The sequence below is a fragment of the Otolemur garnettii genome, unplaced genomic scaffold (genome assembly GCF_000181295.1).
Source record: "Otolemur garnettii isolate 467f Iridium unplaced genomic scaffold, OtoGar3 scaffold00052, whole genome shotgun sequence".
NCBI lineage: Eukaryota > Metazoa > Chordata > Mammalia > Primates > Galagidae > Otolemur > Otolemur garnettii.
This window is the reverse complement of record NW_003852447.1, coordinates 5,058,580-5,077,582: the sequence shown is the minus strand read 5'-3', so window position 1 is coordinate 5,077,582 and position 19,003 is coordinate 5,058,580. Positions and strand designations below refer to the sequence as shown.

Here is a 19,003-nt window from a genome sequence, read left to right as displayed (position 1 = left end):
CTGTACTCTATCACGGAGGAGGATTTTCTCTGTAGTCTGAGCCCGAATTAGCAGAACATCACAGATGCACAGCACATTGGACAAGGAGCACGCGCATGCATTTAAATCATGTATATCTTACTTTTTTACTGATGTAATTGTGAAATATGTTCTTTTTGCATTCATAATTAGGGGGTGGAACAGATGGTGAAGGCTTAGTTTAAAATAATCTGTCATTAAAATAACCTAGCCTACTGGTAATTCTTCTCTCTAACTGGAGTTAAGTCACAAGAAAAGACTTTGGGGTGATTTTTTTTCTCCCTTCTATACTAGAAGGGAGAAGAAAGAACTGCCAATTTCAGAGGAGTTAAAGACATGAGAATTGTCCCTGTAAGAACACCGTAGAGAAATTTCAGTCTGGGAAATTTGGTTGCAGAGGGTGTGCGTGAAAAGGAAACCAGAAACAAAACCCCTGTGACAAATATAAATCTATTTACCACGATGCATTAAACATTAGTGTACCTTCAATCATGAAGCTGTAGCTAATTTCATACCCTGCAAGGAAATAACCTCCTTATTTGACAAGTACTGTTAGAAGCATTTAGCTTTGGGGGTTAAGAAAGTGTGCCGTACACTTTATATGTTACACTGATGTCAGGGGATATAAATTATAATTACAGGCATTATTATTCAGAGATGCTGGAACTCCTGACTTCTGCATACAAGCCTCCTTCCTGCATGGGCACCTCCTTGACTTACTGGGCTGTGACAAAGGAAATCTCCTATCAGCCCTGTCTGGATGCCTAAGAACGGTTTTCAGTAATAAGAAAACTGTCCTGAGAAATCAGATACTTGCATGTCTTTAAAACGTCTGTTTTACTGTTTCTTCTAAGATTTCGTTCTCCATCTGCTTTGAGGAAAGCAGATAGATTTCAGCATGGCTTTATGCTAAATCTTCTCGAGGAGGGACTAGCATTAACATTTGTGTAGGCTCTTTTTCATCTTAATCCAACCTTAGTTAATAATCAGAAAATTCTACATAGTGGGTAAGAAGATGTAATTAACCCTTTGACCCCAGAATCTTAATTGGTGCCTGTTGAAAACAGTGGGCAGTTTAAAAAAAAAAAAAATTAAAGAAGTAGCCTGCAGTGATTGAACAGCCCAGTATATAATAGCTTTCCCGATTCCAAATTTTATAAAATTCCACAGAACTTTCAGAAGAATCACATCTGGTGTCCAAGACTCACAGACCGAATATTTCCTTCCTCCTATCCCTTTTTTAAATGGAGACACTGAAATTGATCCAACACTGAGACAGCTCTTCAAACTTTTCTAGGTGGCAAAATACAACTAATGATAGACAGGGATGACCCCAACTCAGAAGGTAATGGCTGTGTGACAAGTGACCTTGTGAATCTACTTTATACCTGAATTCAGATCACATTCTTTATGTGAAAGGTAATCAAACCAGAGTTATAAACATTCATCTCAGATTATATAGATCTAATTGACTAAAATGATAAGCATAAAAGTGAAAAGTATGGTTATTTTACCAGGTTTTTTTTTAACCTCTGTTGATAACTAACAACTAATCGAGTTCTTTTTCCCCCTACCAAATTGGCTGTTATTTGTGATTGAATTGACTGAATGTCTTTGTGTCATGTAGACATAGACTCATTTTAATCTCACCAGGAAACTGGAGCATGTGTTGAAGCCTCTGCTTTTGCCAAACAAAACTGGCCAGTTCTTAGATCGCTGCTGCTTAATAGCATCAGATGTTTGGCCTCCAGATACTCCTTTTCCCTGCTGTAGTGCCCAGACTGCTGCAGATATTTCAGTGAGTCCATGAGCTCTGAACCTAACATTAAAAACCACAATCCCCCTTTAGTGAGAAAGTAAAAGATATGTGTAGATGGCAAGTGGCATATCTTTTTAGGAAGAGCACTGGATGGTTGGAGTAGTATAAAAGAACCCACTCCAACTCTGATCTTTCCAGTATCAGGAGCTATTCCCAGACCATATTAGAAATCCGTAGCATCTGAATCTGCAAATGATCTAACAGCTCCATAAACAGAACTCTCTGAGAAAATAATTCCCATCCTTTTTAGTCATTTGGCATGCAGGATGTATAGGAACGGGAGCTTAGAGCTTGGAGGTAGAAGTGGATTCTGTAAGTCTTGATGGCGCATTGTTAGGTGCTGGCTAGACATAGATAAATAAGGTATTCCCTCAGTCTAGCTGGGAATTAAATCGGCCAACCCGGGCTGTACACTATACCATAAATGCTTTCCTAATATTCTGGGAGTAGAGGGGATTTAATCCTATCTCTGCCTGCTCACCTGCTGGCTGATCTTGTTCAGCCACTTAACCTCCCTGTGCTTCAGTTTCCTCACCTGTAAAATAGGAGATTATTGCCACACCAGCTCCATCAGTCCTCTTCTGCTGTCAACTAGCCTGCCAACTTCCACTTGTCTCCTTACCAGTCCTCCTGTGATCTCTCCACATTGATCATGGACGTTCAGGTGTGAGGAGGTAGCTGGGGCAGTTCTCTGTGATCACCTGGAAACCTAACAGAACCCTTTTCTCCAGGGGGACAGGTGGTCAAATAGAAGAAGGTCCTAATTCTCATGAGTCCTTCTCAGGGGACATCTTCTTTGAAGTAAAGACATGTTGAGAAAAGAGCCTCCCCAAGCTTGTAGGAAGGGACCATCTCTCCCTTTGCACTGGTTGAAAGTGAGTTTCTACTGTACCACACTCTGGGCCTGAGAGCTCCTGTCTGACAAGGCTCCCAAGGGTCTGGCAGTTTTCAAAGGTAAGGAGCCCAGTTCTCTTAGACAATATTTTATTGCCTATAACTGGCCCAAGGGGACATATTACAGTGCAGAGGAGACCAGGTGACCTCTTGTGGAAATAAGTTAGGGACTCTCTTGTGATCTCACTTCTCCTTTGTCTCCTACCCCAATGGGGAGATTCTATCATTTGAACAAGTCATTCAAAAGCTAGTGATGATATCTAAGAAGTCATAGGCTGCCTCTTAATATACATATTTTAACTTCAGAAGTGCTATGAATGTTTATATTTTCATTAATTCACACATATCAGTTAGACTCAGTCTAACTGTTAGAGAATCTTTAATTTTAGTAGAAGGCCATATAGCTAGTTCTTCATTATGATTGACAAGGCTCAAAGTCAGACTCCAAACTAGGGGATAGGCATGTTGCCTAACTTCAGTGCACCTCAATTCCCGGTATATAAAATGTAAAAATTGAAAGATTAGGTGCAAGCTGCTTAGCACATACTGTTTAATAAATGTGAATTGTTTTTATTGTACTGTCCTAACTAAAGGCTTATCTATCTTGTAATTTGTTTCTTTATGGAGCAATATAACGTGACTTTTGACTTGTTTTCAGAGTTCAGTAAATTAGATGAAGGGGTTGGAAGCTACTCACAGTTTCTGACCAGCAGGGCAATAAAAACAGGTCAGGAAGCATAGAAATCCAAATTTTACATGCACACACATGCTGATATACATACATGTATACATATATAATATAGAACTTGTTTATGCATACATCACAGCTATTATTCTATGAGGTCTGCCAATTAAGTTCATGAACTTGCCACTGTGCATTTACATTGGCAGCCCTGTATAAACAACTCAGTAAGGTTTCATAACCTTGGAATATCAGTGTCTCACAGCTATGTTTGTGTGGATGTATAGCAGTGTCTTGTTGAGAGATGTTCATTATTGCTGTTGCATGTTTTGGGGCACTGTATGACAGCTCTGATGGTCATTCCAGAAAAACAGTTCCAAAATTGCCTTGAAAGATGGACCAGGCACTGAGGTCAGTCAGTGCACAGCTTCTCAAGGAGAGGACATCAAAGGTGACTGCTGTGATATTCAGCAATGAAATATATAGCACTTTTTTAGGACAAGATCATGAACTTAATTTTCTGACTTGCTATTTCCCCCCAAAATTCAGTATTTTAGGAAACCAAATTAATGCTAAGATTTGAGGGGGCATATATTTCTAACTAAATTTTACACAACTTGCATCTTTCTATATTTTAAAACTCCTGTCATTGACTTAGCGTTTCCACGTACCTTGTTTCTAGTATGAGTATCGTATATTTGCAAATTCACAATTTTTGTTAACATCACTAATCTTTAAAACTTCTTTTTCTGTGCAAGCAACACTTGTATAATCTACCTTGTTAAAATAAATAAATAAAGCCAAACAAAAGATGTGAGGGTGATGGAGGGCATAAAATGCCCTTGGTGCAAAAATTTGAAACAAATCATTCTCAATATGCAGCTGGAGTTCATGATGAGTTTGTACCATTCATTAAACTGAAAATGTACCCTCCAGTTGGAAAGTGGTCTGAGGTTTTAGAAGTTACAGATGATGCGTAACGTTTTCCTTCCCTCCTTCTGTCCCTCCCTCTCTTCTTTCCTTCCTTTCTTTCTCCTTTTGTTTTCATTTTAGGAGTTGTGATGGAAACTAGACCTATAACTAAAATTGTCATATAGAGCTTTGCAAAACAGGATTTCAGTTTGTAAGGTTTTAGCCCATAAATATTCACCCATAGTGTATTACTTTTCTCATTTGTTCTAAAACAAGGGGCATTGGGAGTGGGGAGGACATAATTTTTTATTAATTAACAAATTGGTTTTTTGGGGTTTGGGGGGGTTGCAGTTTTTGGCTGGGGCTGGGTTTGAAACCACCACCCGCCACCTCTGGTATATGGGGCCGGCGCCTTACTCCTTGAGCCACAGGCATCACCCTAATTAACAAATTGTTGAAGTGCATAGTAGTTCAAGTGCTGGTCTTACTTGCTCTTCATTTGGGAACCCTTTTTTTCTTTTTTTTTCATTATACTCTTCATTCCTGTTCAACTATTTAATGAAGAATCTTGCTGATCTAATCTCAGTAACCACTAGATCCTAAAAAAAAACAAAGACAACACCTCACAAATGACCTTATCTTATATGTGAATATAATGTGCCTGCATCAAAATGACAGAGATGGAAGGAAGTCCTAAAAAAAAAGGAAAGCTTGTAGTCTTAATTCAGGCCTTTAATTTGTTTGTATATAATGTAATACTAAAAAAGGTCTTAGGACTTTGGTTACACATGAAGAAAAAAATGGTCTTCAATGTTCTTTTCTCAGTGGCCTGATTAATTAAGTATATGTCATATATATTTATTAACCTATTTATATGTTTATTTTTTCCTGCAGTCCCTGGATGGCTTTGTATTTGCACTAAATCAAGAAGGAAAATTTTTGTACATTTCTGAAACTGTCTCCATCTACCTAGGCCTCTCGCAAGTAAGTAAAATAATTTAGATTCTTGGCGGTGACTGTGAAGCCTCCTTCAGGTTCACTCTTTTCCTTCTATAAGGAATATCCTCCTTCACATGGACTATCACGTTATCTAATGGCTTTCCCCAACTGTTCTCTCAAAGTCAGTGAGAAACCTACGTGTCAGTGTTGAACGTTCAGGATAAACTTGCGCTCAAAAACTTTATCTCCCCCCACCCCAAGGATCATTATTAATTTATTGAGAACAAATGAAGTTTCTTCCCTTGGTTGTTTTGAACTTTGAAACCTCTGTGCCCGGTAGGAGAGGGACACACTAATAGTGCTTCCCTTGTGTCCTATTACTGGATGTTTATGGAGTACCCTGCATTATCCTGGGAGCTGACACAATGGCAGGAGTCATTTGGAGTCAAGAAATGCTGAAAGAGACCATTAAAATGTGTTGCAGGGAGGGCGCCAGCAAGGATGTATTTTGCTGCCTTTGCAAATGCCTCTTAATGCGGAAAGACAATTTCATAAAATAAGATGGCCTCTCCTTATTTGCCGTTTAATCACTCACACGTGTTTGTTGGAGGGTAAAAGAAAAGAAAATGGAGGCTGATGGGGCAGGGACAAAAATTTCGAATGTTAGTTCTGGATGTTCCCCTGGAACACAGACGTTTTAGTTCCGGTGGATTCCAAAACATCCTGAAGCAACGTTTGCAATGCAGCTAACTATCCAGATGTTTTCTACACAAAACTGCTGAACATCTGGGTATTTGTGCCTGCATAGGTGATTGGCGGAGTTTGACCCTTTTCATCTCGTGGTTTGGCACGAGGAAAACAGAGCCTCGGTGGGAAGGATTTTGTCTACGTGTGATGATCTGCCAAGTTGGATAACCTCTCATTCGGTTGCCCCTTGAAGCTAAAGATGGAGATGAGATTTGTCTTTCTCCTTTTAAGTAGAACCCACCCCAGACTCATTGCTTCTGAAAGTTGGCACAGCTCTAAGGAGATACCCAGCATGGCTGGAATCTCTTGGCTGTTCCTAAGTTCTCTGGGTAACAGCTAAATCAAGAAAGACGTTGAAAAATAATAAGGAGAGAGATTTGGCATTTGAGGAGGTCGGGGGAAGAAGAGAAACACTGCCAAATTTGATCATTTACTGTTGAGAATCCAAACAAGGGTCTGGTCTGTTAATGCTTCCTTGAGGAACATGTGAACTATTGGCTGGAGTACACAGAGTCATTCTATTTCATGTGGACTTTAGCAAACCGAGTTACAGACAGAAATGGAGCTACTGTTAACTCAGTATTAGTATTCTTGCATCTTATCAAAATCTCTGGTTTTGTAATAGCCGTTAGTTGACTTTAAGCCTTGTCTTAATCTGTCTGGGACCTAGTGATGAGAATCTTCAATTTTGGAAGTGGTGTGCCACCATGTTGCTGATGTTCTACAGAACTGGAGACGCCACTGTTTGTTCTGCGATGCCCATATTCATCTGTTTCCTGCAGAGTACCCAACAAAGTTTAATAAGCCAGTAAGGAAGAAGGATGAATAATTAGTTTAAGCAGGTAAATGCTAATTAGGGAACTCCTGAAAAGCATCCATTATATACTAGCTCAAAACACATTTTACAGCCTGGTTAGTGGTGTAATCCAAATTCTGTCAAGGCAACTGCATTTTCTGTAATTGAGATGTGTATGTTTGCTTTGCATAACAGATGGCTCTGTATGCTTAGACTGATAGCTAGGAAAATAATAATTGCATTATTCTGGCCAAAAGAATATTAGCTCTTGGGTTTTGGCCATTTCAGGCAGTCCTCCTGCCAGCACAGCATATGCACATATATGGATTGGATTTTCAAGGAAATTGATGCATCTGGAATAGTGTGGCCATCTGAAATATCATCTGTTCAAGAAAAATTTGGCTTTAACCCTGTGCTGGTTTCTCCTTAAAAGCAGTTTATTTTACTGCTTCTCTACTCTATCATTAAGTCAATCTTTTCCTAAAATATGAGACAAATAATTGAGGTTTCCGCAGAATAAAGCAGCTATGGTGTGGTGTCTGGCAACTTGTGTGTAGTCAGTCCCTGCTTGCCTGCTTTGATATGTATGTATGGGTTTTAAAGTCAGCGTCTTGACTTAACCACGGGCAGACCCTGGGTGAAGTGTACTGTTGCCTTCTCTCATGGTGGGTGTGTTCAGTGTTGGCAGAAATTGTCCAATATGTGGGTGGAAGCTGTGAGATATGGGACAAAGGTCTTCGTTTGGCAGCATTACACAACTGAAATGGTGAGAGGTGAATCAGTAGAAAGTGATGTTTGCATATACCAGTTTATGTACTTAGAGCTCAAAACCAAAATTTAAGACTAGTTGTGGGTTAACATGAAAATGAACTGATAAAGAGCATGATATGATCTTAAATGCCCAAAACATGAGGGAAAAGTAAATCTATGTTAAAACTTTAGGAAAGAGTTTCCAGGTAAGGTGCTAAGTCCTAATAGAAAATTGAGGACCCTGAGACATAACTCTTTTCAAGTTGAGTGCCATTTTTCAGTGATGGGGTGCTCAAGGGTGACATAGTAAACATCGTCTAAGTTATCCATTGCACTTTTGCAAATGCATACACACACACACACACACACACATACACACACACACACATCCTTAATTAAATGCAAACCAAATACTTTGCTTATGTTCTACAACTTTGGCTAAATAGTTATTCCATCAAATTCTGGACAGTCATAAGGAGTCTATAAATTTACAGTCCGTCTCCTTTCCTTTTTAAATTATAGTGTGTGCCAAAGGTTGCTTCTCATGTCACCATACATGGGGAAAATGGGAAATCACAGGTAAATGTACCTTTATTTACAAAATATTCATTACAGAATTTCACAAAGAAGGGGCCAACATGTTGGGAATATTTTATAAATATGTAATGAGTATTTTGCAAACAAAAGTACATTAACCTACAATTTCCCATTTTCCCCACGTACAGCAACCTGAGGGGCGACCTTTGGGACATGCTGTAGTTTTGTTAAACAGAGACAACGTGTAACTGTATCATCAAAAACTTGTCCGGCAAAATTTGGGGGGAATACTGCTCACATGTCAGTCTGATAGTCAGAACATAGCTGTATCTGCATTTGTGTTTCAAGATATTTCTTCCTCAGTTATATTTTCTTTCAACATGTAAATAAATATGGTGGCTTTAAAACGGCTTATGCTTAGGGAAGAGTTAGGATTCTTTTCTGGCTCATGAGAAAACAAAGCAGGGAAACTTCTGCTGAGTTCTGTTATGGAGCATAGAACATAGAGAAGTGGAACAGATTTTCTCTTCCACTCCAGGCAGTGGAACAGCTCCTGGCGCCCCACTGTGACATGCAGGCTGGGCACTGTCTTTAAGGTATTGTCATATTACTATGATGATGGGAATGAAGCGACTGATAGTGATGATGTCTGAACCTCCCCAGGAGCCCTTTTGACCTTGAGCTTTTGACTTCATATGTAAAAAGTGTATTTCCTTAGTTTAAACTCCAAGAAGTAGTTTCGGGTTATAGAAGTAGGATTCTTGATCTACTTTCCTGTGTAAAAATGATCTCCAGTTACTCACCATGAGACATGATCTTAAAGAAAGATCCCAACATACAGATGCTGAGTTCGGTTTGCATAGAGATTGAATGACTTCTTACATGGGTGATGGTGCTCAGAGCTGCACAGGACAGCTCTGCTCTCTAGCCATAATGGAACAAGCAGAAGCAAAAAAGAAGACAAAAAAACAGAATGGGTTCCCTAACACCGAAAATGTAGCAATGATGCACGGCCAGCTCTTATGAACCCTCTTCCAAAAGGTAAAGGGGCTTCATCATCAGAGAATCCAAAAGACTATAAATGAGAAATAAACAGCATTTCTAGTTGATATAGGATTTAAACCTTAGGGAAATATATGTTGGCTTATACCAGTGGTTCGCAACCTTCCTAATGCCACGGCCCTTTAATACAGTTCCTGTGGGTCACGACCCACAGGTTGAGAACCCCTAGCTTATCCCTTCCTCTTTGCACAAGGGATTTGAAATAGCTTACATAAACACACGGTAAAGATAATATCAAAATGGAACTAAGGAATAAGAAAAAAAGATAACAAAAGTAAGTAATCTATTAACTCATAGAAGAACATAAAAAGAGGCCTATAAGGGCAGCATCTGTGGCTCAAAGGAGTAGGGTACTGGCCCCATATACTGGAGGTGGCAGGTTTAAACCCAGCCCTGGCCAAAAACTGCAAAAAAAGGGGGGGCCTATAAAAGGGTACCAGAGATCCAATACAGTTTCAGTTTTACATATGAGCTTCATGGTAGCCATGGCAAAAAGGAAAATATAGCCAACTATCAAAAATAAGGAAATATAGCTTCCTAATGAAAGCAGGAATGATTTTTTTTTTTTTGAGATGGATTCTTAGTCACCCTTGGTAGACTGCCATGGCATCATAACTCCTAGCAACCTCAAACTCTTGGGCTCAACTGATGGTCTTGCCTCAGCCTCCGAAGTAGCTGGGACTACAGGTGCCCACCACAACAGCTGGCTATTTTTTAAGAGACAGGGTCTCACTCTGACTCAGGCTGGTCATGAACTCATGAACTCAAGCAATCCACCTGCCTCAGCCCCCCAGAGTGCTAAGATTACAGGTGTGAGCCACCACACCCGGCCAAGAATGAAATTTAGAAATAGGTCTCCCATCAGATTTGTTTAGAGGCTAATGTGTAGATTGTAACACTTCCCTTCAAGTCCACATTCACAGCCAGGCTGTAATGATCCACACAGCAAACACAAACACACATATTACAAACCCAATAAACAGGTAGAGCCGAGTCCTCCCTCAGCCGTGGGTGTGCTGAGAGGTGACATTCATTTTTGCTATCCAAGCCTCACAGCAGCATTGACTAGTTTGGTGTTTTATATGGTTTCAAAGCAACTTTCCTCCACCCACACCTGATCCTGAATCTTCTAATCCTCCTAAGAAATTTAGCTTTATACGTAGTTGCCCAAGACAGAGAACATGGGACTCAGTTGGAGGCCCAAGAATGCGAATGGACTCACATCTTCTGCAAACATTTTTCCTTGAAAGTTGAGGTGAGGAATGATGCATACCTATACCAGCAAAAAAATGGTTTCAGGTTGACACTGAATCCTGTTTACGACAAGATGGGATGTAGAGCAATCAGGAAATTGGCACGTTTATGGTATGATATTGCTAGAAAATGCCCTACGCGCTCGCTAAACCCTCTCTTTGAGTGGGTTCTAATCACCCCCACTACCTCCGGTGCCCAGCAGCAGGTAATGAGTCATTCCCCTTCTTCTCACCAAGTCCCCACCCTCTTAGACTGCAGAAGGCTTTTCCTGGCTATTGTGAGCCAGCCAGAAGGTAGCTGCAGAGGAGGTTACAAATTGGCTTGATTCAAGGCAGCTTGCTGAAAGGGGCAGGGCGGCTGCAGATACGAGGGCTAATAGAGGTGAAGGTGAAAAGGGGTAAATGGTTGTTTTGAATTGGGTCTATTCTTTTGAGCCTTACAGACATGTTTATCAGAAACTCCTTTCCCCATCCTGTTGTTCATCTCCATATTTTAGATTTCTCTGCATTTGTTATATAGAATAGCAAATAAAATTACAGCTACAGCACACAAGTACAAGGTCAAATAAATGACAGAGCTCAGTCTATTTGTGAAGCTATTCTGAAAGGGAACCATGGTGCCAAATGTGGTTTATTTGAATAATAAAGAAGAATTAGATTCCCCTGATAACTTGGCCGAGGGCCAATAAATCACTGGAGGTTAAAGATGCTTTGCAACTGCCATGTCTTTCTTTTGCTTTTCCAAAGTGCAAGCCTTAACTCTTCCATTCTGCATTGCTCAATGCAAATCAAGTTGAGGTTAGTGTGTGGTTAATACTCTGCTTCCACGCTTGTAAAAGACATATATATTTCTTTAGGGTGGTGGGGGGGGGATGCTATCTTTCCTTATAAGTTATTACTCTTGTTTGGCATCATCACATCCTAAAGAGCAGGAATATAAAGACAAAACAGGTATCATTTCCATTCAGCAGAGGGGTTACAGTATGGAGCCAGGTGTTAGCATTTTTGCAGTTGGTATTCTAAATTTATGCCATGCTGGGGTAACTGAGGTTTTGCTAATAAATGAACTCAAACACTGCTTTAGGACCCAAACCTTTTTTAAAGTCTTTCAAGTGGGCATACTTTAAGTTTTTTTTAAAACAAGAATAATAAAAAAAGAATAAAGACATATAATTTTTGTAGCTTTTGAGCCTCCCCACGCCCTAGCAAGTCTGCATTTTTCTCCTGTACTCTAATCATAAAAAGTTCATCACTTCTGGATGTAACAAAGAAAAATGCCCTTTTGAATGCGGAAGCTCTGAGGGTTTGGAGACTATTGAGAAAATAAAAGTATCAAAATAATTCAGAAACAGTACAAGGCACAGTGGCACATTATCAATTTACAACATTTAAATTGATAAATGCTTGGTGGTGAAGGCCTACAAGGGCACTTTGAAAAGCAAATAGCGATCTGGTGAAGAAATTGATTTTTCCCCCCCGAAAATGACTGCATGATGCATCATTTGACTGCATGCTGTCCGAGTGCTTGACAGAGATAATCTCAGCAATCCCACGGGTGACCTTATCGTTCTCACCAGGGCAACTTTGTCTACGTTCTGACTTTGTGCATGTCAAGGTTCCTCCTGGCAGGATCCTTGGGGGAAAAAGTTCCTCTGTTCGATCCAGATATTGAACTGCTCCCTCTTCCCACCTTCCCCCTTTTCCTTCCACTCCACCCTCCCAAATAGACAAACAGGCCTCTTTATTCCATCCATAATTATGAATGAACCGGGCACAAGAATCCGGCTCTGAGCTCTGTATCTTTATTGAAGCCCCTATTACTTTGTAGTTCACATAGTTCTTAGTTGATAATCTATATTGGCAGGGGTCGTTTTATCAGGAAGAGTGGGGAGAGTTCCAAACCTTCTCCTGTAGTGCATAGCTACCTTAAGCAAAAGAGAAAAAACTAACCAGGCTCTTCCCTTCCCTTATTCTTGGAGGGGTCTTTATTTTCCCCTCTCCTATAATCTTTACACAGAAATTCTCTACAACTGTCTTAATCCACACATGTTCGTTTCTAATAACATTGTTCTTCTTATAAAAGAAATAGGTAGGTAAAATTACATAATAATGACATCAGCCTGTGCTATTTGGCTTTGAATCCCAGGGGCAGCCTCCTGGTAGAGATTTGCTAATCATCTATGCAGCTTCTTCAGGACCACTGGTGTTTGGAAAGTATTGTTCTCCCAGAGAGAAATAATTGACAATATTTTAGGCTTAGCATTTTCCTGTTGATCTATCTGGATGTGTGTATGTGTGTGTCTGTTGATCAGTAATCTTCCTGCCACCTAGCTTGTCATTTGTAATTACGATTCTTGATTAGCCACTTCTTAAAAGCAGCAAATACCCTGCCTGGCTTGGTCCCCTGAAGCTACAGTCCCCACTGCCTTTGACACCCTCAGTTCACCATATTCAACCCCTTTTACCTCCTTCTTTCATCCACAACATTAATTCTGAGTGAACAAGACGTGCTTCCTTGCTTTTGACAAGATTTGCTGCAGTCTCATGCGACAAAAACCCAACACTCATTCCAGATTCAGAAAGTAGGATTTATAACAGCATTTTAATTTAATGTTGGATGTCGAACATATAAAGAGATCACAGTAGTACTAGAGCTGAAAATTGATGCCTTTTTTATTAGTGTCCTCTCAGAAGTGGGTGAGACGCTGTTTGTGCAATGGAGCACAGAGCGGCCCAGGCAGATGAATGAGGATATGCTATCTGCAAGGAATCATATTTCAAGCCACTGTCGGCCTCTATTGATGTGCTCAGAGTTGAAAGGTTATGCTAGTAAATGCCATTCGAATTTCCAGCATTAGAAATCGGTAGAATAATCTGCTGGCTGTCACTTTATGCTCAGCCTAAATGCACTGTGTGAGGATGTTTCACTTATTTTAACTCCAAATTAATTTCTTATTACCGGTGCATTTCTTTCTCCGCTCTATGCTTTCATCAGTGCCCAAATGGGACTTATTTTTAACAGGTCTTCAGAGTAGAACAATATCTATGAGAGAAAAGGAAAGAAATGTGTGTCGTTGTACATGAGAATCATGTTATTCTTATTTATTCCTTTGAACATATTTTACCAGACAGCAAGGCTAAAACACAGGAAGTTTGTGCAAAGGGAGCTTTTCTTGTTAGGCTGAATCACAGAATCTGAGGGCAATGCAAGATAGACTTGCCATTTTCACATGGACAAATTGAAGACCTTCTAGGTTGCTTCTTAATTTCTGGGAGTTAAAGTGAGCAAGGGGAAAAAAAGGAAGACAGAATAGTCTTTAGTTTATGGATCAGGAAATCTTAAATCAGAAAAAAAAAATACTTTGTAAGGAGCCAGCTCATTTTATTTGTGTGGATAAAATAGTATTTTCAGATTCCTTTTTAAACGAGAGCACTGAGCAAAAGTAAGATTAAGAAAATTTAGTCATCATTCCAAGTCTGTAATTTATTCATTTTTAAATAATGAAACGGTGTTTTTCTGAATTAACCCATGTATTATTCATGGAGGCTTTGGCAATGTAATGTCCCTGGTTTTCTGGAAAGCAATATACATTTCTTTGCCTGACAAGCAATATTTTCTATATGGTATTAATTTAATGGCTCATTTTATTATGCAAAGTTGGAAAGTAAAGATAATTTCTGTCCATAATATGGTGCTTATAGAGGCAATATATGCAAAATAATACCTCTACACTTAAGCCAGCTATCCCTTCTCAGTTAGCCTGGACCCTATGAGAATGATGAGTGAATGCAAACTGCTCATCTGAAGAATAAGAAATAACTTGACCTTCTGGGAAGGAGGTCATAAAATCATTAAATTCATGTGAAATCCAAATTTCATTTCTACACACACGCATTCAATCTATATGGGGTTTTACCTCTTCTATAAGAAGACATGGTTTTTATGACAGAAGTAACATGGCAACAATTTCAGTGATAATTTCAGCTGGAATATAATAAGGGAATTGACTTTAGGTTTTTGCATAAGTTCTAGAACGAGGCTGATAGCCTGAAAATTGATGCTAGTTTTAGGAAACCAGTGCCTTGTGGCTTTTTATCGTTCCTATCCCCAGTCACTCCTTTGGATGACAGTCGAACGATGTAATCTCTTCTTAAAATTATCATTTTTAAAGAGACTGATGGCAATTGTTTGAATTATTCAAAGTTTCTTTTGATGCATTTTTGTATAAATACATATGGCTGTTCGCATGCCTATAGACATATATAAATGTATACAATCGGTTTCTTTCTGATTTGGTTGTCATGCCTACTGCATTTTTGCCCGCAGATATAAATAATTTCCAAAATGATTCACTGAAACAGCAAACCGGGTTTTCCTTTGGGTGTCTCCTCCTCCTTTCTCAGCCTCCTACAGCTGCAAATTTACCACGTTCAATAACAAGACAAAAACTTTCTCTGATGCTATTAATTTTTAATGTGCTGGCAGATTAAATCTATTACTTTCAATAACTATGCACACTTTTTGAGAACAGGAGAATGTGTATGCAGGAAGAAGTTTTCCTGGGAAGAAATAACATGGTCTAAGATTGGATGTTTTCAGGGCAATTTAAGGCCTTTGGCAAAAGTAACTGAATACCTGTGGGCCAAGTGCAATATTTGGTGAATCTCAGAAATATGTCAGTAATGCACCATCAGGATAGCAAGTAAAGAATCATAGATGTCACTTAATTTTTCATGTCGGTTTGGGGGAAGCCAGTTTACCTTAGAAACATTCTCTCCCTTTGGGTGTCCTCTCCCCACGGGAAGCATTGTGTTAGGAGCACAAGGCTATCTCTTTCAGCTTTGCCTGCTTTGCTAGGGAAACAATAGAAAATTGTCTCTCAGTTAGGAAAGAGCTGAGGCTTCAAGGAATAACAGAGGGGATGGTTTCACTGACCTCTGGGTTTTATTCTCTTCCTCTAGTGTTGGCTTGCAGGTGTTTGTTCCCACTTTATTAGATATTTACATCTGGTGGACCCAAGTCCCTCATTTTTAACTTGATGTTTTTTTAGGAGCTGAGAAAAAAAAATACATTTTCACTAAATGGGCTTATCTCTGAATAGAAGAAATGTTTCCAGAAACTAGGAGCCACAGTGCTAGTTCAGATCTGGCTCTTTGCTTCATGAAATGTACAGGCTTGCTTTGTTCAAAGCAACGTGAAGGCTAGCAAAATTACCAAATGACCAAATAAAAGATTATCTGTGTAATATTACAATACAAGTGTGGTATTTGTGTTCCTTAACATGAGTTCTTACCTGTAAGAAAGAAAGGAAATTCTATGCAGAGAATGGTTATCTAATGGATGAAATCAAAAGGTGGTGAAGGAAAGAGAGACACAAAAATGAAAGTGTTCAGAGGCATTCCGAGTTAAAGATCAATCAGAAATTAATGTACATAGTTACCATTCAATAAAAAATAAAACAATAAAAAAAAAGATCAATCAGAAATGACGACAGAAAATGAGATTCTGTAGGCAGACATCTTTTTGAGACCCCGGCTAGTAGGCGTGGGTATCTCCTGAGCCTCGATTGCCAAGTGTGATTAGGAATGTTGTTTGCAACTTGGTCATCTGGAAGAGGAAAATAGGACCAGGCCATTCCCTCTAGTTGTCCAGAACCATTTCAAAGTGTTGTGTGACACGGGGATTGTGTGCTTGTGATGTCCTAGCCACAATCCTGTGCGAATTGGAAGTCTACACATCCCTGAGGACAGAAGATGCAAATCCAAGGAAAATAAGAGGTGAGACCGATAACCAGTTCCCTGAAATAATAATAAAAATCCCCATAATTTCTCCAGTTCATTAATTAAAATTGACGTCGCAGGGTTTGCAAGGACCGAGAACGGACCGTGCCATTCCACTACATTTCAAAACCTTTTTCACTTGAGCAGACAAGTAAATCATGCAATTACAGGGACTCATTGAGCTCTTTAGTGAAAACACAGGCCCACAGCCTTGGCTGCAGCATACATTGAAATTAGAGGAGTTGAACTGAAGATATTTCTAAAATGTCACAACTGCTCCATGACACTGGATGATATGTTTATCCTTTCATTATCACCAAGAACACCTGGGGCGGTGCTCAGGAAATCAGATAGTGGCTTTTAAAATAATTATAAAAGAAGCATAGATTAGCAAGCTGAGGGGAAAACAGACAATCCTGCATCACAACGTTACTAATTTTGAACTGTTTGGGGGCATCAGCTTCCAAGTCACAACAGTGTAATAACTGACTGCAACTGTCAGCAGTGCTGAGGAGAGAGAGTGCCAAGTATGAGTATTTCTGAAAAGCAAATGTTTCCTGGAGATGAAATCCAAGCATTCATTTTCTGTTTATAAAATTAAGGCACTCTGTTGCTGGTGTTTCCTATTGTCAGTTTCTGGCTAGATCCTTTGTCTATCACACATTCAGTCTTTGGAGAAGCAGGAGAGAGAACTCAGGACCGGCGTTCTGGACTAGTTCTGGTCTGGCCTCTGCTGCTAATCAGGCCAGTGACCTTAGAACAGCCTACATCTTCATTTTTCTTAAGTGCAAAATGAAAGGGTGATTTCTCAGGCTCCTTCCTTAAAATGTGTGCTCTCCACGATTCATCCCATGGTGGACATTTTTTCTTACACATTGGGGTAGGGGTGGGGGAGGGAAGCCTGGAAGAAGCAGGCTATTTTATTTTTAACCTTCAAAGGAATTTAGTTGAGCAGATGCTACCCTGAACTAGTCAGAGTAGAAAAGAAATGATATGGCTTTTAAAGGGCACATCTAGCATATCTACTGGGGTAAAGTAATTCTGGCAATGCTTCAAAGGATATAACTTTTGATGGTAAAGTAGGTAGGCTATAGAGTGAAATCACATATGGCAGGCTGTCAAAGGCTCCTACACTTTCAGTACATTTATATAAGTGCAAATGGAGGCTGCTTAGATGGAGTCCCTAGCAATTTCCTGCGAAGACTGCTTTCAGATTATCTGATATTATTTGACTAAATTATCTCTGTAGAAGCTGAGGACAACTTTTATGATCAAATATTTTGAAATTAGTTTTCCTTGTTGGCAGATTATCTGAAATATGAATTGCTCTCGTTTGAGCACTCAAAATTGAAAGGCTTTTGGTAATAGCAATTATATAAAAACAAGGGTACTGAAGTGCGGTCTATCGCGCTGAAGGGGATATGTTTATAGGTCAGTGATGTCAATAATAGGAGTTCTCGCAGATACCTGGCCGCTACCCTTTTATTCTGGGCTAATGCAAAGGACAGACTGACTTTCTTTTTAATGAGGATATTTCCTTCTTTAGAATAAATACTGATTTTATTGACTCTAGACATTTAAATGTAGTCTGTTCATATTTATTGCATTTCCCAAGCCTTTCATGGGATGCCTGAGGATCTAAAAAGTCGCAACTACACTGAAAATGTGTAAACTTGTGAACAATTCCGAGGTCGTATTATCTGGTGATTGACTCGTGCTCCCCGCTGCCTTCTCTGTGAGGAATTGCTATCATTCTGTGGACCTTCTCTGTTCATATTTATGGCCTCACAATAATAATTAAATTAACATTTATTAAGCCCTTACTACGTGCCAAGCACTGTTCTAAGTACTCTACATCAAGTAAAGTTTATGATCCTAACTGTTGTCAGGTATGATTACAATCTCGATTTTATAGATAAGAAAACTGAGGCAGAGGAGATGCAGGGGCTCATGCCTGTAATCCCAGCACTCTTTGGAGGTTGAGGCAGGAAGATCCCTTGAGCTTAGGAGTTTGAGACCAGCCTGAGCAAGAGCAAGATCCCATATCTACTAAAAATAGTAAACTAGCTAGGTGTTGTGGCAGGCTCCAGTAGTCCCAGCTACACAGGAGGCTGAGGCAAGAGGATCACTTGTGCCAGGAGTCTGAGGTTGCTGTGAGCTGTGATGACGCCACGGTACTCTATCAGAGTGAGATTCTGTTTCAAAAAAGAAAGAAAGAAAGGAAGAAAAAGAAATGAAAACTGAGGCAAAGAGGTTAAATAACTTGTCCCAAACCATACAGGTTGGAAGTGGGAAAACTAACATCTAAACCCATCCCACTTGACTCCAAAGCCCTCACTGTTAACCGTTATTATAAGCTGCCTCTGGACAGTTTTGGACAATTAGCATGTAGAATTATTTGAATTTTATGAATTAAGAGAAATTGAGAGACTTGGAGTATAAGCATCCTGCTCAGAACCATAAAATAGTTATTCTCACCGTGTCAATGAATAGAAATGAACCTAAAAATTAGATATGCCCCCCAAATTCTGATATTCAAATTATTAGAAATATTTCAAGATTCAATAGGAAGACTCAGTAATCAATAATAAGGCTCAAACCCAGGGCACTCATGACATTCTCTATGCTTTTAATTGTATTCATGCCTGCCTGGCTTTGGCCAGTACTTTCTGAGTGACTTACCTGTGCTGAAAACTGCTAGAAACTGAGGCTATTGATGACTATGGCATAGTTCCTGCCCTGAAGGACCTAATGTCTCTAACATGCTCTAGATATGGCAACCAAGCTACGATGACCCACACACAGTAGGTCTC

At 39.6% G+C, this 19,003-nt stretch overlaps 1 protein-coding gene across 2 annotated transcripts in view; it reads left to right on the top strand.

Moving 5' to 3' along the window:
• Positions 1–19,003, top strand: part of NPAS3 (neuronal PAS domain protein 3) — an 845,925-nt gene that overhangs the window by 598,013 nt on the left and 228,909 nt on the right. For both annotated transcript variants that reach the window (XM_023514390.1, XM_023514389.1), the window contains one exon: positions 5,220–5,309. In XM_023514390.1, coding sequence (XP_023370158.1) covers positions 5,220–5,309 — 90 coding nt within the window. The remainder of the gene's footprint in view (positions 1–5,219; positions 5,310–19,003) is intronic.